At 37.7% G+C, this 23923-nt stretch overlaps 1 protein-coding gene across 3 annotated transcripts; it reads left to right on the top strand.

Moving 5' to 3' along the window:
* Window positions 1–468: 468 nt before the first annotated feature.
* On the top strand, window positions 469–23558 carry LOC129719033 (glutamine synthetase 2 cytoplasmic). Of its 3 annotated transcripts, none has more exons than XM_055670576.1 (5): window positions 469–735; window positions 21475–21656; window positions 22389–22921; window positions 22980–23223; window positions 23282–23558. In XM_055670576.1, the coding sequence occupies exons 2-5, from the start codon at window positions 21476–21478 to the stop codon at window positions 23428–23430; spliced, it is 1107 nt and encodes a 368-aa protein (XP_055526551.1). In that variant the 5' UTR covers window positions 469–735; window position 21475; the 3' UTR covers window positions 23431–23558. The 3 variants fall into 3 exon arrangements, with proteins under 3 accessions (XP_055526551.1, XP_055526389.1, XP_055526469.1); XM_055670414.1 differs by having other exon boundaries at window positions 469–940; XM_055670494.1 differs by lacking the exon at window positions 469–735 and adding an exon at window positions 11487–11609.
* The last annotated feature ends 365 nt before the right edge of the window (window positions 23559–23923 follow it).

The raw sequence follows: 23923 nt of genomic DNA, 5'->3' as shown, positions 1-23923 counted from the left end.
TTTACAATCCAATTTATACGACGATCAATTTATCTTTCAATTCGACAACACTCCGGCCCCGACATGCAAATCGTTAAATTCTCCAACCAACACTCGCCGCGCGGAAAAATTTGTTTTGCACTATTTTCCCCCTCCATCCCATCACCAAACACCGCGTCGTTCGCTCGCTCCTTATTCTAAACCGTTTCCTATACTATCCGACCGCGAACGCCCTAATCGCCCTCGTCAATCTATTGTCGGAGGAGACCCCAAACAGGCAGTAGGTACGCGACACTGTTTCTGAGAGCAAGCAACTACCTATACCTTATTAAAGTGTAGTCCAACATGCGATGCCTCCTCGTCCTCCTCCCCCACTGGGATGATGATCAACTCGCGCGCGCGCGCTCCTCAAACCCGATAATGCACCGCCGCCGGAGCGCGACCGGCTGAACAGAATTCACCCCGAATGCTAGTATAAATGCAGCGTCCGACAGCGACTTCCGAATAGTCAATCGTCAGTCGTAGAACGGTGTGTACACTGGGAACAACTGTGCGGTATCTTCTAGTGTATGTAATAGTTTTGCAATTTTTTCCACCAGCTGGAATAACGATAAAAAGTGTGTGGTTGTGGTGACCCGATCAAGGATTCGGAAGATCTTCCCTTCGTCAAACGCCAAAGAAGCCAATCGATCGCTACCGATCATAATCAGTTTGCTCTAAACTATTGCTAGAGTGTGTTGTTCCGCAAATTACAAAGTGAGTGTTATTCAATTTTTGTTGTGATTCACATTCAGTTGCATCACCCACGCTTCTAGACCATTTCACCCCTTTTGCACAATTTTAAGTAAAACGTCCTCACGCGGTTGGGTCAGTGATACGGAAAGCCTGTCGTAGACGTCGTCGTTGCTGGTGCCAAGAAATCGTGCATGAACATGAACATGATGAAATTCGGAAATAGAAGGTAGTTCTACGTAATCTGGTGGTGATCGATAATTATTGAACTGTGATTGTGTCGTCTAAAATGGCTGCAGACAGCAGCGCGCTCGCAAAGGGTCAGGGAAGTACAGAAGGGTGCTTTGTGTCGCAGTAAGACAAAAGGCGCCTTTGTGTCTTGAGGTTGCGAACTATTATCTTGTTGAACTTTGACGTGATTTGAATGGGATAATCTTGAAATTTTATAAAATTCTGGGGAAAGGATTTTGCTCACGTCAAGGTGGCTGTGTAAATATCAGTATTGACTTTTGAAGGTGTGATACTTGACCATTTACTCTCACTTCAACTACGCTATGTATTTTTTTCACCGCCTACGCTGCTGTATCTCATATGAACACCGTGGTAGGAAACAGTTTCCAAATGTCGTTTATAGCCGTTTTCCGCGATTCTAAGTGCAGTTTGAGACCGTTTTCTATTTTGGCTTTTTCTTGCCTCAAGAAGTTTTTTTCTTTGTTGTCTAAGCCTAATTCGGGACCTCGAGTTCTCACCTTACCTCGGGTCAATTCTGACCTATGAAAGTATTCTAAAGCTGTTCTTGGCTCAGTTTAAATTTTATTTTTTTATTTTTGGTCAATTCTGGGTAATTTTCTATTTCGGGCTTTTCAAGTCACAAAACCTTTTCTTGACGATTCTGAGCTCAATTTAAGGTAATTTCTTGATAATTTCTTTTTGGTTTTCTTTTGGAAGCGTTTTCGGCGACTCTCAGCTCGATTTGGGATTATATTCTAGTTTGAGCTCTGTTAGCCTTTAGAAGCCTAGCCAGTTCTGGTTTGTGACACTGTTTTCAGCAATTCTGAGCTTGGTTTGAGATCATTCCCAACAAACAATTTTGTGGATTATTGCGCAGTTGAGCTACTATTAGCCGGGTTGTGACTGAACTAAAGCTTAACGAGCTGTTATACAACAAAAATTTTTGTTGGGTTCTACCCTTTAGACGCGTTTCAGCGTTTTCAGCGATTTGAGATTATTCTCTATTTTGGGCTTTCTGAGCTCAAAATAGAATCTTTCTGACCCTTCCTGCGAACCTTTTCTGACAGCAGCGTTCCCCAGCGCGTTTTTCTATTTGAGCCGACAATTCCGAGTTTGACTCAGGACCTTTCTCAGCAATACTGAGCGCATTTTGAAGTAATTTTTCTAGCCTTCAACGCTTTCCGCCGCGTTTTTCGGTAGATCTGAGATTAACTAGGACCATATTTTAACCTATGAAAGCCTTAATTTTTTTTAAACGTTTCTCGGTGATTCTGAGTTCAATTTGGGATCGTTTTCTATTTACTTTTAAATGACGTTTTTCAGCGCTTCTGAGCTAGATTTGCAAGCCATTTTCTATTTTGAGCTTTTCGGGATTCAAGAAGAGTTCAACGACGATACTGGGCCCAGTTTGAGATAACTCTGACCTCTGAATTTTTGTTTTAGTATCCTGTGCTTAATTTAATAAAGTCTTTTTGACCTTTTCTAAATCTAGAAGTGTTTTTCAACGAATCAAAGCTAAACTTGATATCCAGTGCTGAGCATCGCTAACCAAAAATTGAGCGAATTTATTCGCTAATCTAATATTATGTAGATTATTATTGATTGAATTTTTTACTTTGTAAGTTGCCAGTAGTCTCAACCGTGAGCGTTGGTAAGACTCTCTGAACAATGCCTCAGGGTCGGCACGCTTATCCTTATTTTCGCGGGTCAACTGGAAAATGCTTTGCCGATGTAAAAACGTATTTTGCAATAAACAATTTTTATTCTCACAATCCAGGCCTTCCATTTCCTTATATTCTATCTAACCTTTTCTTCTCTTTTTCGGGGCCCCTTTCTTCCACTGCTTCTTCCACCCTTCACCACCAATCTGCAACCGGCTGACGCGATATCCTCCAGCTTTGCCGCCAACATCCGCGACAATTCCGCGACCTTTGCCGCCCTCGCTGGTGAACACTGAAGCGTTGAACTGGCGATGTGTAGGAATCCGGCCCAATCCTGGACGATGGGCTCTCCGATGTTTATCCCAAAACAGTGTGGTTTTCCAACCGACACTTCGGGGTTCTATTGTCCACAAATTTCACTCTTGACCACTACTATTAATTACGCTTTTAACTAGCTTCCTTTTTTTCACGGTCTGCTTCGATCTATCGACTTTTTAAGAGTCATCAAGACTCGATTCTCGATAGGATCAACAGGTTATTGCCCTACGCCAACGGTCATTGCCCTCGCCAAGTAAATAAGCAGCTCTCTCCCGCCAGATCCTACTTAGTCCTCTCTCCATTGCGGCTCCATTTCGCCCATCTCCTGGTGGCGGGATACACTAACCTTATGGGTGGGTGGCTACGTTCATACGTCAATCGTTGGGTGGCATGGGCGTCGGGAGGGTAACATCCACATAAGCAAACACTTCCCATTTAAGACAAACAAAATAAAACGAATATATATATACAAAAAAAAAATCTCAATAACCTTCTAAGCGGAGGCTACCAACGCTTACAATTTATCAAAGTAAACGAAAATAAATGTTTTCGAGTGCTATTTACAACAAGCTGTAAAAATTCACAAAGCGGTTTCCATTCTTGAGGATTTTGAGAGACTGAGGCAAAACAAAATTAATTATGTTTCTATTTTGATAAAGCAATCAGATAGTTATAGCTTTATCGCGAATTTTCATATTCAAAGTCTAAATTAAAATTCCAAAATAATTCTACTGTTTAGTTTTTTTCGAAACAAACATCATTCGGAATATTCTACAGATTTTTTTCGCGACGTCCAAATTTCATGAAGTTTTTTTGCGTGGATCTCAGATTTAACGTGCTAAGCCACGCGAATTTTGTTATTTATACGTTTTGTTACAAGAAAAAGCGATAAAAGTGGTCAAAAATTACACATAACACTATTCGTAAAAGTGGTTCTTACGGAACTAAATTTCCACTACAGGATATCTGAAAGTGCAGAATTGTTTTTTCACAAAATTATAATTTTAATCGCGAGACATTTTAAACGCGTGCAGGACACTTTAGATCAGTGGTTCCCAACCGAGGGTCCGCAACCGGTAAGAGGGCCGCGGGACTCATCTAGGGGGCCGCGAAGCTCTTGGTAAATTTTATGGGTAACTAAAATTTATTTCCGAATATCTCTGTGGACGCAGATTTTCAACTCTTTTGCGTATTATGACTAATACGTGGAACAAATTAGACCTAGAGGACGACATGAGACTGAAAAACGCAGCCTTGTATTGCAAAACTTGTATCTGAAATCCCGTTCGAAGGGCCGCGAAGCCCGTTTCCGAGAAATACGATGAAACCATCAAAATTAAAATAACACTAGCTGCATTGGCCGAAAAATGCAAATTTAATTTGAAAATACAAAAATAATCTATCTGGCAACACTTCTGGTCAAAAACAATATTTTTTTGGATTCCTTGGTTTATTTTCTTCAAAATTCACCTATCACTATTTTTCGGGTGTCTTATGTCTATAAATCATAAAATAAAATAATTACGAAGTTTACAACTTTTTTCGTAAAATTGTTATATCTCGAGATAGTTGTTTCTTATGTGGAATTTTTCAAGGAACACGATGAAATTATCAAATTTAAAATAAAAATGGCTGCATTTGCCGAAAAATGCAAATTAAGTTTTCAAATACAAAAATAATTTATTTGGCAACACTTCCGGTCAAAACTTATATTTTTTCTGGATTCCTTGGTTTATTTTCTTCAAAAATCATTTATCAGTATTTTTCGGACATTTTACGTCTATGAATTGTAAGAAAAAGAAAAAAGAGATTTTTGACAAAAATTGCGTGACTTTGCAATAAAGAGGGGGGTCCTAGAGAGCGGGGGGTATTCCAATCGATACCAAAATTGGGATTTTTCCAAAGAGACAGTAGATGAATAATTCCCTCAACTTTGCGGAAAATCTGCGATGGTCGTGTCCAAGTGGCATGTACACTTCGAATTGAATGACCCATATATATTTTGGAAGTAACTCTCGCAGATCATATCGAGCACATAATCAGAAGAGCGTCCAATTCCAGACGGGTTTCAGCTTCCCGGGATTCGGGAAGTAAAAATTTGATTTCCCGGGAAATCAGAAGAAATGTAATGAAAAGTAAAAAGGCGGCGATTTATTCAAGTTGGATTTTCGGTCAGATAGGATAAATAGATTGGAAACATTATTCAATTATTCAAACTAATGAAAAAGCATTTAACAAAAAAAAAATTATCGAAATCAAAGAGTGGAAGAGATGATTCATAGGAAGTTCAGGGCCGGGTTTGCAAAGGGTTTTTACAATCTTTCCCAGAAGAGTACACAATAGGGCGCCAATCATCGTATGGAAAAAAAGTGACCAGAAAATTTCAAAAAAAAACCCCTATACAAAATCTTCACCTGCTCGAAAAAACACCCTGTGCAAAATTTCAGCTCAATCGGACTTAAAATGGGATGTCGCAAAGCGATTGACGTTTGGCTTTTTTGAAAACCGAAAAATCACCCAAGGGGGAGGTACGTGAAATTTCGGTTTTCGAAATTTTTTTTTGATGCCAAATGACTTAAAAACGCATGAAACGTCGAGAATTGGTGTCATCTAAAATAATTTTTTTTTGCAAAAATTTACTCTCTAGGACTTTTTTTTTAATTGTGGTAGGTAGGTTCAAAATGTTTAGAATTTATCTTTTGAAATTGATCAGTAGTCTCTCGAAATAGCTTGTATAATGATATACACTATAACTAGCATCGAATACATTATGTTTCATTAGGGTGGTTCATTTATTCGACATAGGGTGGTTCATAATATTGTGTATAAATGAGTATAAAATGGAAAAAATCACTTTTAACTGAATACCGATAGAAAAATTCCTGAAAATATAATATTTTTTATATTATTGTCATTAGGGTGGCAATGTTGAATTGGAAAAATTATAAGTAAAATGGCAAAATATTACAAAACAAATTTACAAAATGTATCAAACTACTCTGTGCAAAAAAAAATTTTCTCAACCAAAATTAAGATTGTGTCTCGTGGAAAATGTTGAATGCCTTCATGTCATTTGCAAAATCACACACGGGTGGTACATGGAATTTTAATATTTGAAAAATGTTTTCGATTCCAAGTGTCTTAAACTTTTAAATGAAACGGTGGAAACTGATGGAATATGTTATATTACTTTGTTTGAAAAATCTACTCTCTAAGACACTTGCACTCGTCTTTCGAATGTTGTACCAGACAATTTATTCGTTTTATTTACCACAATAATGTCCTTTGCCAACACTTGATTGAACACACAGTGCTCTGGCTCATATAATCGGACAAAAGACTGTATCGATGTTATTCAGTGATAATGAGAGTATAGGGATCTCAATCAGATAGGCAACACAATTGACTCGTTCTTTCTGGGTTTGCGTCGTTTTGACAGTTCGACCATACATTTTCTGTCAAGTTTACATCATCAGAACGTGAACGTGCCGGTGTGCAGTGTGACATCTTCGGCAAAGTTGTAGATAATAGTTTTGTTTTTCAAAACAATATACACTCTAAAAACAAATTACTAATTTAAAAAAAAAATAAAAGAAAGTTATAAAATAATTAGCGAAAACAGCCCATTTAAAACAACTGATTTTTTTTATAAAAACTACGAAAGTTTTCCTGAACAACGAAACCGGCCATTGAGAAATCAGAAAAAAAGTTATATTTTTTTTTTTTTTACACAGGGTACATTTTTTTGGAGGAACGAAGTTATTATTTACAACTTTGCCAGATACACTATGCCAATCAAATAAACCGTTTTGACTGTAGAAATATTCTTGATTCCTCATAGTGCTCTATTGGAAATTAAAAATATATCTACAGTCGAACGGCATAGTGTCTTCGGCAAAGTTGTAGATAATATTTTGTCCTTTCAAAAAAAAATTTGCCTTTTTAAAAAAAATAATTGCAAATAAATTTTTTTTTTCAAAAAATATTTTTTTTTTCAAAAAATTATAACTTATTTTTCTTGATTTCTATATGATCGGACTGGTTTCATTGTTTTGGTAATTTTTCGTAGGTTATATTAAAAAAATCAAGTTTTTAAAAAATGTGCCCTTTTGAATAATTAATTTTCAATCTTTCTTCTAACTTTTGAACGAATAATTTTTTGAGTGTAATTTTTTTGTAAGACCGAATTATTATCTACAACTTTGTCGAAGACGTCACAATAATCAAACGAACCGAAGTACTTTTTTTTTATTTTATACTTATTTTTCACAATATTATGAACCACCCTATGCCGAATAAATGAACCACCCTAATGAAACATAATGTATTCAATGATAGTTATAGTGTATATCATTATACAAGCTATTTCGAGAGACTAGTGATCAATTTCAAAAGATAAATTCTAAGCATTTTGAACTCCGCCTTACACAATTGAAAAAACGACTAAGTCCCAGAGAGTAAATTTTTGCAAAAAAAATTTTTTTTTTCAAATGACACCAATTCTCGACGTTTCATGCGTTTTTAAGTCATTTGGCATCAAAAAAAAATTATCAAAAACTGAAATTTCACGTAGGTTTTCAAAAAAGCCAAACTTCAATCGCTTTGCGCCACCCCATTTTAAGTCCGATTGAGCTGAAATTTTGCACAGGGTGTTTTTTCGAGCAGGTGAACATTTTGTATAGGGTTTTTGTTTTTGAAATTCGAGATGACCATTTTGCCTGGCACCCTAGTACACAATTTCGAAAGGGTCTAAAATTCGAGAAAAAAAATCCCTGGAATCAGGAATCCTTGGACGCCCCGGGTAGGACGTTCTAATGATCAGTAAAGAACGCCATCAGTAATCAAGCGGCATCAATTGGTGTTCATGAAAGTATTGCTAAATTATGGAAATGTTATCGAATTTCATTTAAAATCAAGAAATGTTAACAGCTTTCCTGAAAAGTTTTTTGCCGCTTTCTTACGAATTAAGCCAATTGGCGATTAGCGTTTCGAAGGTCAAATTTTTAGCGACGCTTATAGTTCGGTAACTAGCTAAAACACCTCCGAAATCGCTAAAACGCTAAGCGAGAATTAGCGTCGCTTTTTGGCGATTTAGTGAATTAGCGGATTGTGCCCAACACTGATGGTATCATTGACATTTTCAGACGTTTCTGACTTCAAGAAGCTTTTTACGAGTTTATTTATGTTGGCATTTTTTTATCTTCAAAGGCGTTCTTTCAGGTTTTAAGTTTAATTCAGGATCATTTTCTATGTTGTGCATCTTCAGTTATGTATAACTGTTTTAAGCAATGCTGTGCTTGAATTTTAGCGTTCACATTGAATTTAGAATCATTTTTCAGTTACTCTGAGCTCAATTGGAAAATATATTATTCTGGCCTTTTAAATTTCCGTTACGTTTCCCGGCAAATCTGAGTTGAATTTTTTTTCTAGCGTCACACGGTAACGAACCTTGTGATGCATACCCGAGGCAACTTTGTAAAAAAAACGTATTTCTATTGCTGAAAATCAGTAGTACCTATTTCTGATACTTATTGGGGCTCCAATGTCTGTCATCACAGCCCATGATTGTGTTGCTGGTTGACGATAAGCGCCACTTTTTAAGCAGTACCGAGAAACCTAAGATGAAGCGCGAGGACCCAGTAACGTTGGAATTGTGATTTTCTGACAACGGGTATATGATTACTCTTGGCCTGAAACGGAATACGTGATTGAAACAGGGTCGATATCTCGTACCGTTTTGGAGTAATTGAGAAAAACAACCCACGTAGAAAAACGCATGAAAAAAGACCTTACTGTAACATGGGTTCTCGGAACACTATTTTTACAGGGGACGCACCCTCCAACTCGAGTGTAGTGGTTTTAATGGTAGTCAAATCGGGAGCTCACCATTTGTGGAGGAGCAAAAAGTATTGTGTTTATCTTACTATGGGAATGTTTTTTTCCTTTTTCAATTTCTCTGGTTGAATATGTTTTTACCTACGATGTTCCCAATACCGTTTCTATAAAATGAAATACGCCATTAAAACTGTTAATGCCAATTGGTTTATATTACTATCTCGCACTTTAGCTCAGGGGAGCCGAAAAAATCGGCGAGGTGGGATGGTGGCGAAGCAGCTAGACGCTTTTCAATCTACCACAACTCGAGCGGTAGTTATTCCAAATTCACTCGACCTACCTGGGGTCCAGACAAACGTTTTCAACTGCAGGCGATGTGGATGCTTTCGATAAAACAGATCTCGGGTATTTAGCGGTTGTTTGATGCGGTTATTCGAAGTAAAAATTACTTTAAACGGAGCGAGCCAGGTTATCAGAATTCATAGCATTCAAATAAACATAGCATTAGGGTGCCAATAAATATATAAAAAAAAATCATCATCGAATTTCACAAAACCGATCATGTGAATTTGGCCCATAAATATGACCTGTGCGAAATTCCAGCTCAATTGGACCTGACGTAAGGATGCCCCAAAGCGTTCAAAATTATAGTTTTCTGACCCTCGAAAATCGTTGACCTGCGTTAAGTTCCCCACCCTCTCTCACGAGAAACAGTCCCACATCATCATGTTTCTACCACAGTGCACCATGGTTGGTTGTGGATGCTGTCCTGGAGAGGACCTCTTCGCTTATCTGCTACACTCGAAGTCGTCTTTTCTTGTCTTGCATAAGTCTTACGCTTCCTTCCTCTTCCTGATTGATCGACTACGCTATTAAATATCTAATGCTTTCGAATGACCAGCTGGACCGCACCTCGGATTACCACACACTTCTCAGCAACGTTTCACTACCTACACTGGAAGTCACGCACAATCATATTTCGGACTTGTGATGAGATTCCCTTTCCATCCATTTTCCGGAAACTTTTTGAGCCTAAAAATCAGATCACTACGCACGAAAAGTTGACTAAACAGCTACAAAAAATTATGTTTGTTTCAGATGTAAACAACCAGTTGTCAAAACCGAGGGGTGCATGAATGAAAAAAAAACTTGGTAGAAAAATACCCTGAAAGTGCCCATTTTAAACGTCATTTTTTGTTTTTATTCAAAATAGTAAATACAAAATACTTTTACGTAGCATTGACTGAAATACCGAAGTATAAAAAAAGTTCAATATTAGCGTCTTTTGGATAAGGCACACTGAAAAGTTTTATAGAATTCCAATATGAATTTTCTGCTATAGCTGATCAGTGATTACTACTTGTTATACTCTTTCAAGTAATCCAGTGTTGATTCGATTCTATCACGGTCAAGAAACATCTTCCCGTGAATCCAACGAAACTGTGGATTGGATGAAATGATAAAAATTAGTATTTTTGCTAGATTTCAACGCTATTCAACGAAAATTACTAATGTTCATCATTTCCTCGAATCCACAGCCTCGCTAGATTCACCGGAAAGTATTTTTCGACCGTGATTAAATCAAAACGGCACTGTTATTAAGTATGTTTGAATAAGATAATAAATAGAAGAAATGAATATCGAAGCAGAAGAAAAAATATGGTAAATTTCCATTCCACCCAAAAATTGTACTTGCACCCAAAGCCAGTTTCTAACAAAAAGTTTTTACTATGACAATGACACATATCTACCTAAAATCTCACGTTTAAGCCAGCCATTTCAAGGTCAAGGCCATGTTCCGCCATTCACTCCGTCCGAAAGACCCACATAGGAAGCACGTGTTAATTAGGCAACTGCATCACTACTATCTAAGTGCCTTTTTCTACGTCGGGTTTCTCTGTATGGATTCTCCGGACAGGTCCATAATTGATGATAACGGAAAAGTTTCCTATCAGTGTAAATAATTTCTAAATGCGAAATAACTACATCATATGATGACCTTTTGCATACGAAATGAACAGCGATAACAGCGTCGTCATCGTGCGACGATGGACGCGCAGAGTGATGCAAAATAGTGCAGCACGTATGATGATATCCTGCTAAATAGATAACTGTCTTGTTTGAATGGCACTGTCTATGCAAAGCGAGCGCCCTGCGCTGCTCTACGCTGAACTAAGACTAATAGAAAACACATTGACGCGATAATAAATTACGCGCAGTTCCGTGTGATAGACAGGTGCTCCCATCCGACCGCAATTACTCGATATAGGCTTAATATGTGATGCATTCGGCCCCTGTAAGTGTAGTAGATATGCCAACCAGTGCTGCACTATTTACTGATGCAGTCCACCGTGCGTGGGAGCACCGTGAAACAATTCATAATGGAATGCCATCCGAACAGGGCAAATTTATGTGGAATTGCAAATGACTTATATTGACGCTTCGGAAAGCAAAAGCACTAACTCGGTACGAATCTTAAAAAGCAGTTTGATAAATTCTTCGACTGATATCAAAGAAGGGTATTATAGAAGTCATAAAAAAGACTAGTTAGTACATATAACCTTTTCCATGGCGTGGTCGCGGCCTGCGTGCCGGACCCGGACCGGTGGCAAAATAAACTTACTTCCGTGTGTGCAGACCAGCATGGGAAGAGGGGTTAGTATTTTAGCACCTTTTCATGATAAACGACACACCGCGAACGGATATAAAATTTCGACACTCTTCGGCGGTATTCTTCAGTTGGACTGCGGAGGTCGAAAGATTAGAACGTGGAAGAGATTAGAGCGGAAGGACGATTTGAAAAAAGTGATAATTACAGTAACATAGTTGAAGCACAATGGTGAATCATTTTATGTAAGCGAAGATAAATTGAATGCAGGTTTTTGCTCAGTGATAAGTTTAAAATTAAAAAAAAAATCTGTCAAAACATCGTAAGAAAACACAGTATTACAACTCTTGTTAAAACAAATAGTGTTTTTAACAGTCAGAAAGTTCCCAAGAAACTAAGATTTTTTTCTGAAAACAAAAGTGAAGTTCTGATGGTAGTGTATCCTAATCTATGCGATTCGAGATAATGTCATCCATAAGGAATGGCATTTTCAACTCGCGGCGATTCTTAGTTTTCAAAATCATCCAGAATACTTAGGGATTTGTATCCTGATCAGACCAATTTTTTGTGTGCGAGATTGCTTTACTATTTAACGAAAAATAACATCAAATATTTACCACTATCATCAAACAATCTCCTGAAGATGTTTGCTATAATGCCTTGTTTTCAAGTAGTGATAATGGAATGCAATTTTCAAAGATTGCAGTATATTTTTTAGTGAGTTGCTTCAAATTCATTTGAAAATACTTCTTGTGCGAAATATTTGCTTTAAAGTTGTAATTATTGGTGGAGAACGTACGCCTGTCTTTTGCTAGGATCGAGCCAGCATTAAATCAATGATGGATTTCACATCAAAAATTATTCAGTGTCGTCCGATAGTTCGGTCGTGTTTTCAGCTGCTTGTTGGTTGATCTTTGACTACACACTTAACTGCATAACGTTTTCTAAGTAAAGTAAAATACCGAACTACATGAAAACATTTTTGTTTATCGTTGTTACTAAGAAAACGAATACTGAACGTGTTTACCGGAGTACCGTCAATTTGTTTGTCGAAAAATTCCGTAAAACAGCAAATCTCGGTACCCTGATATCATTTAACCGAAGTCTCGTCAAACAAAAGATAAAGTGACTAGTTAATTAGTAAGTTTGTTCGTATATTTAGTCGTTTTGATAATTCGCTGGTTTTATCTGAAAAAAATTCAGTAAATGTCGAATTTGTCGTAATAAATTGACGGTTGAAAAATTTGAGTGTTTAGCAATTCAAAGCGAGTTTCGGAATTCTTTTCGGTAAAATATCACCGAGAATCTCGTTAAAGTTTGACATGTTTTTATTTGTTGGTTTCACAGAGTCTTGGTGTTTAAATGTCCTGGAGGTTGGGTTACATCAGTCTTTCTCGAGACTACATATTAAAAATTGATTATTATTTTTCCTGAACAACAGAGCGATAAAAGAAATCACTCAGCGCTACGAGGAAGAAACGGGAGATATTCCTTTCCGACTCTAGCGTTTGCAGTGAGAATTTATTTTATATTCTGCTTGAGCAAGAAATCGGCGAAATTGAAATGTGGTCCCCGTGGTTCTGTGGTTAGCTCTCCCACACGGTTGTGATATCGGGTTCGATTCTCGATCGAGTAGAGGATCTTTTCGAGCTGGAAATTTTCTCGACTCAGCACTGGGGCACGGTGTATCGTTGTACTTATCCTACACATGCAAAATGTGCCAAAAACAATATCGATAACGAATTCTCTCAACTAATCTAGTTGATCGAGACCGCTATTAGCCCCAAGACTAAGCGTGTTGAAATGACTTATAATAAAACGATTCAAATTGAAATTGCTTTCAACAAGGAAAATGTTTCACTATTGCGGTAACTATTGCTTCTAAACTTAACCTTTTTGGAGAGGAAACTTTCAACGTTTGTTTCTGACGTTAAACTTACCTATCAAATTATAAAAATTTGGAAAAAGCACATGCACATGTATGATGTGCGGATAAAGTGCGAACTATATAGAAAATATAGTAAAAATTAAAAGCTCATTCAATGTCGTATTTACCAACGACAGATTGTGTGTTTGGAAATCCGAGCGATTGTTTATGTAGCTGAGCTTTCAGAAAACTTCTGAATACCACAGATAAAAAGATTTCGACAGCTCTCGCTGCAAAACTTTTTGCAATGTTTTAGTGTATTTTTAGTATACAATTTTCCTGTAAAAATCAATCTTTTAAAATAAATGCTACGTCCATTTTAATCCAACCACCCCTCCCCCTTGTCACAGCTTGTCACAAAACGATTATATCCCCCCTCCCCCCTTGAATGCTACGTCATTTAAGTATGGTCCCTAATTAAACTGTCTGCTATTTCTGGTCCTGTTCAATCACGCTTTACATATGCAAACGTAGAAGGTATTTCGAACGTACGACGAATTCAGGTAGCTCGGAAATCACTGCGAAATTTGATTACCAACAATTGACGAAAATCTCCAGTTTCTAATTCGCTTGAAAAATATACGTAATCGTCAATATCAACGTTCAACGATCCTGATTCACAGAAACAGATCAAACATAAATTTACCCCTCTGAGAAATCAAAATTCAAAAATTTGAAAAATTAAAACCATATTCAGTAAAAACCCTCTTGGAAATTGTCGAAGTTTCTTAAGAAACCTGCAAAGCCTATTCCAGTAATTAGAGATGGTGTTCGTATTCTTGTAACCAATGAACAAAATCTCAGCCAAATTCGAATTTGAATTTTGTGAGTTCAATTGAAGATAAAGTTTACCCAGAAATTTTAGCCCGCAAAAGTAATTGAAACTAATTCAAATGAAATAAAATTAATCAATAAAGAAGAGAGAGTATATCTCCCAGCTGGTAACAAGCCATTCGTCGTATGTTCGAGTCCCGGCTCGAGAGAGACTGTTAGTGTCAGTAGGATCGTAGCGCTCTAACCCCGAAATTGTCCTGTACACTAAACAATTGGCTGCGAAGTCTGTGTATAGTAAAACAAAAGGTCATGTTCCGATACGGAATGTAGCACCAAGGCTTTGCTTTGCTTTTAAAGAAGAGAGAGTAACCTAAATCAATGACTGTCATGTTGCAAAACGAGATTAGGGAAACAGTGGATTTGCGCGCTCACATCACTCACTCTTAATGAGAGTTTCGAATTAAGAAGTGTTAAGTGATGAAGTGTTTTCTAGCTATCTTCAGCGATACCGCTTACCGTGCAACGCGCGTGCGGTTTAAACAAACTGTTGCGTAGTTTAGTTAATGATCAACTCGAACACAACATTCGAATTGTTGTTTATTGCGTGACAAACAGTAAGGTGCCAATAAAAATCGACTTTTCAAATTTTGTTTAGCGGTAGGTATATCAGAAGTTCTGTCTTCTTAAAAAAAGTCCCAATGATAATGAAGAAGAAAAATTCCCCATGGAAACTATAGCTTATTCGTGTAGCAGCCTTCTTTCCACAGCCAGGTATGGCCACAAATTTCATTCCCGCAAAAAGACAGACTTCCAAACCAGTCTCTTGTTGCGTAGTTTGAAGTAGCAGTGGTTTCTGGGGTAAAACGCGCCAGTAATGAAAGCAGAGTACACTAAGGTCGCTTTTTACGCGTTTTTCAACACGGATTCCGGAATTCACGCGTTTTTTATGTAAATTCCGGAATTTACGCGGCACGTATCCCCCGCGCAAAAAGCGACTTTAGTGTATAATAAGCTGAGAAATAAAAACAGTGTTATATACTGATCAAAATTTAAAAACCCTTATTTATTAGTTCAAACTCGCATCTAATGCTAAAACATAGGAAATGCATGACACACATTTTTTTAAGTGAGTGTAATAATTTATAAAAGTCGTCAATCAAGGCAAAATGCAGCATTGCTGGGGTGAAATGCACCGCAACAAAGGGGCAAGAAACACCATGCCAATGAGGTTAAATGCCCCCCGTCCACGCGACAGAATGCATCACAATAATAATGGCATACGTTTCCTTTGGAATTCCTTACACTCGACCGGCATGGTTTTTGGAAACACCGTTTTTGATTACCGATCGTAGCTGTTCAACGGTCCATGACCTCCGATTGGACTTCCGGACAATGCTGGAAACGAGATGGAATGTAAGCAAAAAATTTGTTTATAAAGAGTCCTTTTGCCCCGATGTTTCTGGTTACATAACGGTAATTCTCGTTGAAAGTTACCGATAATTCATCAGAAATATGTTGATCGATATATATTCGATGGAGAACAACAATTGAAGAGCTAAAAACACTTAATTCAGCTGAGAAAAAAATTAGACCGTAAACAACGAAAACTTTTTTTTGTATATATTTACATTTTCTGAAATTGTAGTGCTGCCAAATTGACAGGATAGAGTCAAAAAACAGAATTATTATTTGGTTATTGAAAAGTTATTCCATTGTAAATCGGAGGGGTGCATCTTGCCTCAACGGTGCTTATTACCCCAGGTACCCCTATATTTTCTTAATATTCCTTAGCAGGAATACACTGCTGATACTAGACACCTTGTTTCCCACGGGAGAAACGTCAACGGCCGCATTGTAGCGAAACTAGTAGGCGCATAATTTCCTCTCTCAATAACTATACGTGACAGAAACAAAACCTAGGACTAAAAAACTAGAAAATAACAGGACGAGAAATCGAAAAAGAGTTATTTCTCTCCGGACTTTGAAACGGTTTGGTTTAAGTAGAATTGATTCAATAAAATCAACCTAGTAAAGACTTACTAGCGGGTGGTCATTGTTTTCTACGCACGTACGTGACTAATGTATAAGAAGCCGTCCACATTCCACGTGGAAACAAAAATCATCATTTTAGACCCCTCCATCCCCCTCGTGGACAAACGTTGATATTCCGTCCCCCCCTCTTTGTTCACGTGGACTTTTTATTTTTCACGAAGAAGAGTTAGAAAACGTTTTTCTGTGGTTGATTTGGTGATTAAACAACAAAATGGCAGCAGAGGAATAAAAATTTCAAAATCCACCAAAAATCAATTAACCCAGAAAATGATAAGTATCCCATCAAAAATCAGCCTAAGAGGGTGAGAAACGAGCAAAGCAAACGCCTTCATAGTTCAATAAAAAAAAAAAATATATATATATATATATATATATATATATATATATATATATATATATATATATATATATATATATATATATATATATATATATATATATATATATATATATATATATATATATATATATATATATATATATAATCACAAATTGTGCTCTGAATGATTGAAAACACGCCAGAAAAGCAACACAATGCATTCAGAAAGCCACTCTGAACACACTTTGGGTTCTGAAACAGTTGTAAACCGCTCAAAAAAAACAAATAAGAGACTAAAATAGGGGAACTGCTCCATTATTCATCTCGGCGTATATATTCATCTCATACAATATGAAAACACAATTGAAAACAGGAAAAAACGCATATTTTCTACTTAAACCAATCCGCTAATCCATGGAATGGATTCTTATTAGTTCACTTTAGATTCCTCATAAAGTATAATCCTCAAAAATTCTTTTAAAAGCACTAAATTTGATATTATAGTTGGGCATCTGCACTCGAAAACTCGTTTAATTCAATCACCTACCTCAGAAAATAAAATCCGCGCATTGTTCTATACGGCTACAACGGGACTCGTTCAGCAGCCAACCAAAGTTTTTTTCATCACTAGCGGACCACTTTTTATTTCAATCACCAAACAAAATCATTCACTACACTAAGAATATTTTAATCTTAAAAATGTTCACCTCAAATTTCCTAAAACAAGCTTGAATTAGCAGAAATATATAAGATGAATTTCTACAATTCCTAAAATTCAACTGTATGTATTTTCATCTGTTTTCACTGCGTTGAAAAAAGTCAAAAGTTGCCAAATCAGTTTCTGTTAATATGAAAAAATCATACTGAAAATGTTGAATTGTTCCGACACAATTGACATAAATCGACAGCACTGCACTGGTTACCTAGGTTACCAATTTTGCACGTAAACAACTACAGCGGATTCCTAGGTAACCTACTACGACGGTCTGCGGCTACGTTCATTCATGATAATGTGATTCATTCATGATCAACAGTGTGATGAATATGGGGGCGTCGTGAGATGAATAATTGAGCAGTGATTCAGGTTTTGAGATGGATATGGAAGCGTTGTGGAAAATGGTTTGTTTTACAAAATTCAGGATAAATCTTGCTAATTTTACTAGATATACAATGCTAAACGATTCCATAAGAGGTTTATTTGTTCAATGATTTCGTGAAAATTTGGTATTTAATCCGTGCATTATTCGTTGATATCGGCTTAATGAGATGAATAATGGAGCAGTTCCCCTATATGGCAGGAAGCTTCGGTAGAAGCTGAAAAGAGATAAAATCCTTTTTGCAAGATATAAAAGAAAAAAAAAACAAATACACCAAGTTTCACTAGCATGAAAACGCTCCGAGTAGCATACTGACGGAAACATGTTAAACAAAAAGTACAAAATATACCATTTTAATTTCAGGAAAATAGGAAAATCTACTAAAACAGGAAAAATTTAGCTTCCCTTGCATCAGGAAAAGGCCGAAAACTACAATCAAAAATTTATCCCAAATTACGGCAAAAATATTTAAGTCTTAAAAAAGTAACAAGAAAGCATACAAAACATTGTGCTGGAAAACATTCTAAAATCCAAGAAGTCGAAAAGAAAATAATCCTGAATATGACTTCAGGCAATTAAAAACACGTTGAGGGGAGGTAAAAAATCTAAAACCATATCTGAAGGCAGGCAGAATTTTGAAACGAAAAAATTTAAAATGAATATTACTTTAAAAAAATCAACTGTGAACTAGAAAAAATATCCTAAGAAAAACTATATCAAGTGCAATGTGAGATGCATAAAAACCCTAGTAAACGTAGCTTGAAACATCTGAAAACACTTCTTTCAAATAAATAAAAAAGATGAATTCTAAATTCAGTTCAAAATGGTTGAGGGCTGATCAAAATCTCTGATGGCTGAAAATAGAAACAAAAATAGAAATAATAGTTTAAGACGCTTGAATTAGTTAGAGAAAATTGAAATAAAATATGATTAAAAACTGGTTGAAAAATGCCTCTTAGGTAAAAAAAGGAAAAAAAATTATTTGAAATTATATTAAAAATTTATCTGAAAAAAAAACGGATAAAGTAAACCGAACTAATTTAAAATACTTCGAAACGCTCCTGGAATCCAGAGATAAGAATGAAAATTAGGAAAATGATCTTAAATTTGCCTGTAATTTTGGAAGTAATTTTGACAAAAGCAAAAGGCTACAAAGAAATGACTTAAATTCAGTCAAGTGGTTGAAGAACGCTTCTAAATGAAAGAAAAGAGCGAAGCAGGAATTGATTCTAAATTTAGCTGTAAGTGGATCCAAAGATGGATAAAACTAAAGACAAAGCTGACTCCAAATTGAGCTAAGTTAAAAGTGCCTCAAAGAGTTAAAACGATGTTTCTAAAAATCATTTTGAATTAGCCTGAAAAAAATTGAAAAAAATTCTGCTAACGAAAGAAAACGCAAAAAAAACTTATTTTGCCTGGAATTTTTGAAAGGTTCCCAACATGTGCTCGACATGTCTAAACAATCTTTCCAAAAAACGAAGAACCCAAATTTATCTAAAGTATAGCTGACAACGACTCTAAAACCAGAACAACAGGAGGATTTTTATTGCAGCCCAATATATTTTTCTAGCAGATTTCCATTCTTTCCCAACCGCCGAAAAGTTTCACTTTTCTAACCGATGAAAAAAAGTATAAAATTTCCGATATCAAATTTATTTTAATGCCAAATTTCAAAGAAATGCAAGAATCGTGGAGATCTGGTGCTGTCTCCTAAAAAAAAAATCACAGGAGGGTTGTGTGCAAAGCCACGACCGCAAGGTTGAAGTAGAATACTTTTACAAGAGAGATAACCTGGCTGCTTGCGTGTCAGTCATTTTTCCTAGTAAATAAATGTTGACCGCTCATTGGCAGTATTGAAAATTCTGTGCAAATGAAGTTGAAGTACTATTCAATTTCAGTTTGCACATATAAATACAACCTCACTGAACAGGAAAAGTACAAACTCTTTGCGGCGCAAACAAGTTTCAACAGTCAGAGTATATGTACATGTGAATTCAAATTAAGATAATTAACTTATGGTTAAAGCTCAGAACGAGAAAATATTAAATCTTCAATTCATTTGTTTGGTTGACTTAGAAAGGACAGTTTGTTGTTGAATTTAAAATCGGATATGACGCTGATTGCATCTCTGTGTTACGTCCATAGCGGGAGTTATGGTGAACTTGCGTATGACGAAGGCATCGTATTACCTGTTTTATTGAATGGGAGAAAGAGGAATATTGTAAAATTTTGTAAACATTTAACTCAAACAATATTACCAAATCGTAGTCAGGAACTCTGACAACAAAGTTGAAGGCTGTTTTCTCATTGAAAATCAGACAGCCAGCAAAAGTTTTGATTGCCAAAATCAAGAATGCCGAACAGCCGTAAAGAGAGCTGTTTATTTACCATGGCAGAGGCCCAACTGTCTGTGTGGATGCGTTCTAACAGGGCAGTTTGTTATTCAAAGCCGGTTATGCTGATCGCAGCCTTTGCACTGCCCCTACAGTGGGAGGTTCACTAAATAAAGTAAGAATTAGGCAACTACAACAGAATTTTGTTGCATCCCGCACCGAATGTTTGCTTGTGTTGATGCCAGAAAATTATTAACCTTCAATTACTTGTTTAATTGCTTTGAAAAAGGCATTTTGCGGTTCAAAATCGGCTGCTGATCGCAACCTTTGAGCTGCCCTAACAGTACACATACACGGATAACATGCACATACACGAATAACATGCACTGTGGAAGCTATTTCACATTCAGTAAACTAGACGGGTGCGACAGAGTAAAATTGCTAGGATCCAACACAGAATGCTTGCTTGCGTTGTCAAAAATTATTAACTTTCAATGACTTGTTTATTTGCCTTGAAAAAGGCATTTTGATTTTCAAAATTGGATTTCCTGAGGGCAATCTTCATGCTACCCCAACACGGGGGAAATAATGGCAGTCTGGCGACACACGCTGAGAAGAACCGCGCTGCTCCTGAGACGTGGTGACCAACCACAGAGCTAGTGCTGCTGCTAAGGAAGGACGACTGCTGTTGTCGCTGTCTAGAACTATTATGAGCGGCTTCGGCTGAAACAGGCTCTTATATAGGCCAAATAGCATGTTTTCAATTGCAAGGTATATGATTCTGTCGACCGTGCTTGGGAAGCAATCATATAACGACCAATCAGAGGTCGAATTTTCCGTTTTGACAAGGCTTGACTATTTTCAATAGTACAATAGTGTGAATAATAAAATTACAATTATCTTCTTTTGGGAAGAATCTTAGAAGATTTTCCAATCTATTGCTGCAAGAACGAAGGAAATCCATCAAATACTAACCGATTTATTAGCATTTGAAATTGGACATATTTTTCACTTTTTTCGGTTTTAGATTTTCATTTCACATCCCTATGTAGCCGAACTTCCTGAGAGAAGTATTCTACTTCAAAAATTTCTTTGCAGAATCGACTTTTTAGAAGTCAGAAAGTTTCCAAGCTGGAAGGCCTTTCCGGAAATTTTTTTTGGGACGATTTTTTTCGAGTCAACAACATCTCGAAGATTCATGTATTTCTAAGACACTTGGTTTAAAAAAATCGATTTCGGCAATTTTCTATCGACAATTTCTGTGCATTTTTCCATCGGTCAAAAAAGTGAAACTTGGACCACTTCCAGACAGCACAGCTCGAAGTCCCGAATTGAACTGAAATTTTACTTGAGGTTTTTTTTTCGAGGAGACGAATTTTCTGAACCCTACTGCTCACCGAAATTCAAAGGTGAAAATTTTCCCATAATATGCAAAGGCTCTGGAGGAAGTTTCAACTCTAATGATTTGGAGCCAAAGTCTTCAGCTAATGCAAATGTTTGTTAAAAAATCATTACAGTAAAACTCATCGACTCATTCCATCGTACAACTTGAAGATCTGAACGCTGTTCATTCATTCCTAATTAATCCCATTTTAACACCCTTTCCAGCATGTCGAAAACTCTGGAGGAGTCTCCCAATGCGCACATCAACAAAACCTTGCTGGACAAGTACATGAGCCTGCCGCTGCCGGAGGGTAAAATCATAGCCACCTACATCTGGATCGACGGAACGGGAGAAAATGTTCGCTGCAAAGATCGCACTCTGGACTTCATCCCAGAAAAACCAAGTGGTAAGTTCGCCGCCTTCTTAGCTCCTCGTCTTTTTTTTCTCTCTCTAATCAGTAACGGTAAACTAATAAATCCGAATCCCGAGTATGCACATAGCGCAATAAAACCCTGTAACGTGACAAAAGACCGTATTTACAGCTGACAATTAATTTTCAAGTTCAAAGTCAATGTTGTTTCCCTCTAAACCGACAAAGACTAGAGCGGAGTCGAGTTCACCGAGCGCGGCTTTACATGACGAATCGCGTGCTGTAAAACTAGTCGCGCGCGTTCGTCAATTGCCGCACCCAGCCAGCAACCTGTCCCCCCGCAGTTCGCCAATACTACTATTGATGACCGTCCGTCGTCGGATGATGCACAGACGTGTGTTAGATGCAATTCATATAGCGGGCGCGAATGTCATCATGCCTTACGTTTCGTCGTTAGTAATTGGAGAATGTTGGGAAAAGTAAAATGAAACTATTATTTGTATGCCATTTAACGTTTCCTAAGAATGAAACCGCGGTGCGGTTTTGCGATTGTTTACTGTTTGACAACCGACAATTTTATGTGTTTAAAGTAGGTACGAGTCCGCACAATTCCGGAAAATGTCCAGCTCTCTCCCTCTTTCATATTTGCGTGTCTATGCTTGTAGGGAAATGGGGGTATAATGGGCACAGAACGCGCATCAAGCACCAATAGTTTTAGGAATCAAACAATAAATTGCCTAAAAATGTTAACTTATATATCATTTTCAGACCTTCCCATCTGGAACTACGATGGCAGCTCTTGCTACCAGGCAGCGGGCCACAACTCGGACGTTTATCTGCGTCCGGCAGCCATCTACCGGGATCCGTTCCGACGGGGTAACAACATTCTCGTGATCTGCGAGACGTACCGCTTCGACGGAACTCCAACCGAGTCCAACAAGCGCAAAACGTGCAACGAAGTGTGCGAGAAGGTTGCTGCCGAGCGTCCCTGGTTCGGGATCGAGCAGGAATACACTCTGCTGGATATCGACGGTAGACCGCTGGGATGGCCGAAGAATGGTTTTCCCGGACCGCAGGGGCCGTACTACTGTGGAGTCGGTGCGGATAAGGTGTACGCCCGTGACATCGTGGATGCCCATTACCGGGCTTGTCTCTATGCCGGCGTAAAAATCTGCGGTACCAACGCGGAAGTCATGCCTGCCCAGTGGGAGTTCCAGGTCGGTCCGTGCGAGGGAATCTCGATCGGCGATGACCTGTGGATGGCTCGATTCCTACTGCACCGAATCGCCGAAGAGTTCGGCGTGAGTGGATAATCAAACCCAATTAGAGCTCAAAAATAATCGTTTTCGAAATTCGCAGATAATTGCCACACTGGACCCGAAACCGATGACCGGTGACTGGAACGGTGCTGGTGCGCATACTAACGTATCAACCAAAAAGATGCGTGAGGACGGTGGAATCGTGGAAATCGAGAAAGCCATCGCCAAACTGTCGAAGCACCATGAGCGCCACATCCGTGCGTACGACCCGCACGGAGGAAAGGACAACGAGCGACGCCTGACGGGAAAGCACGAAACCAGCTCGATTCACGATTTTAATGCCGGTAAGTAGGCGATTCACCCATAGTTGAGGCTGAGGAATGATTTTTCGTCTTTTCTTAGGAGTTGCTAATCGTGGAGCTTCGGTGCGAATCCCGCGAGGCGTTGCCGACGAAGGCAAGGGCTACTTCGAAGATCGTCGACCCAGCTCCAACTGTGACCCGTACGTCGTTGTGGAAGCTATTCTCCGAACAATCTGCCTGGATGAGTAAGGCCCCGGTTGAGAAGCGGAACCAGTTTTAAATTGTGACCGTTCTAGCTTTAAGCGTGTGTATATGTTAACCATTACGAACAATTCCATATGTGTAACAATTATTAACTTATGATTTTAACTGTGAAATTTTGTTTGAACAACTAGAAACAGTACAAAAGAATAATGACCCTTTCAACAGCTTCCGAACTGCGATTTAGTCTAAATATAATTCTTCAATTTGGCTCATTGTCAAAAACAAGCTATCATCGATTCGTGGTTTCAATGAGCAAACCAACAACAAACGATGTTTATAAACAAGTTTTGTTCCGTTACAGCGAACCGGTTTACTGCCGGTCAGCTGATAGACACGTGTTGTCTCATTAGTGTAAAAGTTTACTTATTTTGATCGATCGATTGCCATCCAATTTGTAGGGTTCGATAAACTTAAACCCTCTAGGATGTAGGAAATATTCCTGAGTTCATGTCAAAACTACTAATTTTTGAATGGATTT

The sequence above is a fragment of the Wyeomyia smithii genome, chromosome 1 (genome assembly GCF_029784165.1).
Source record: "Wyeomyia smithii strain HCP4-BCI-WySm-NY-G18 chromosome 1, ASM2978416v1, whole genome shotgun sequence".
NCBI lineage: Eukaryota > Metazoa > Arthropoda > Insecta > Diptera > Culicidae > Wyeomyia > Wyeomyia smithii.
This window is presented reverse-complemented; position numbering and strand designations above follow the sequence as displayed.

Bases quoted from the DNA above. Each gene is read 5' to 3' on its own strand.
- LOC129719033 (XM_055670414.1), top strand. From the start codon at position 906: ATGAACATGAACATGATGAAATTCGGAAATAGAAG. The intron at 941-21,474 runs GTAGTTCTACGT...CACCCTTTCCAG, and splicing joins ATGAAATTCGGAAATAGAAG to CATGTCGAAAACTCTGGAGG. The intron at 23,224-23,281 runs GTAAGTAGGCGA...GTCTTTTCTTAG, and splicing joins GATTCACGATTTTAATGCCG to GAGTTGCTAATCGTGGAGCT.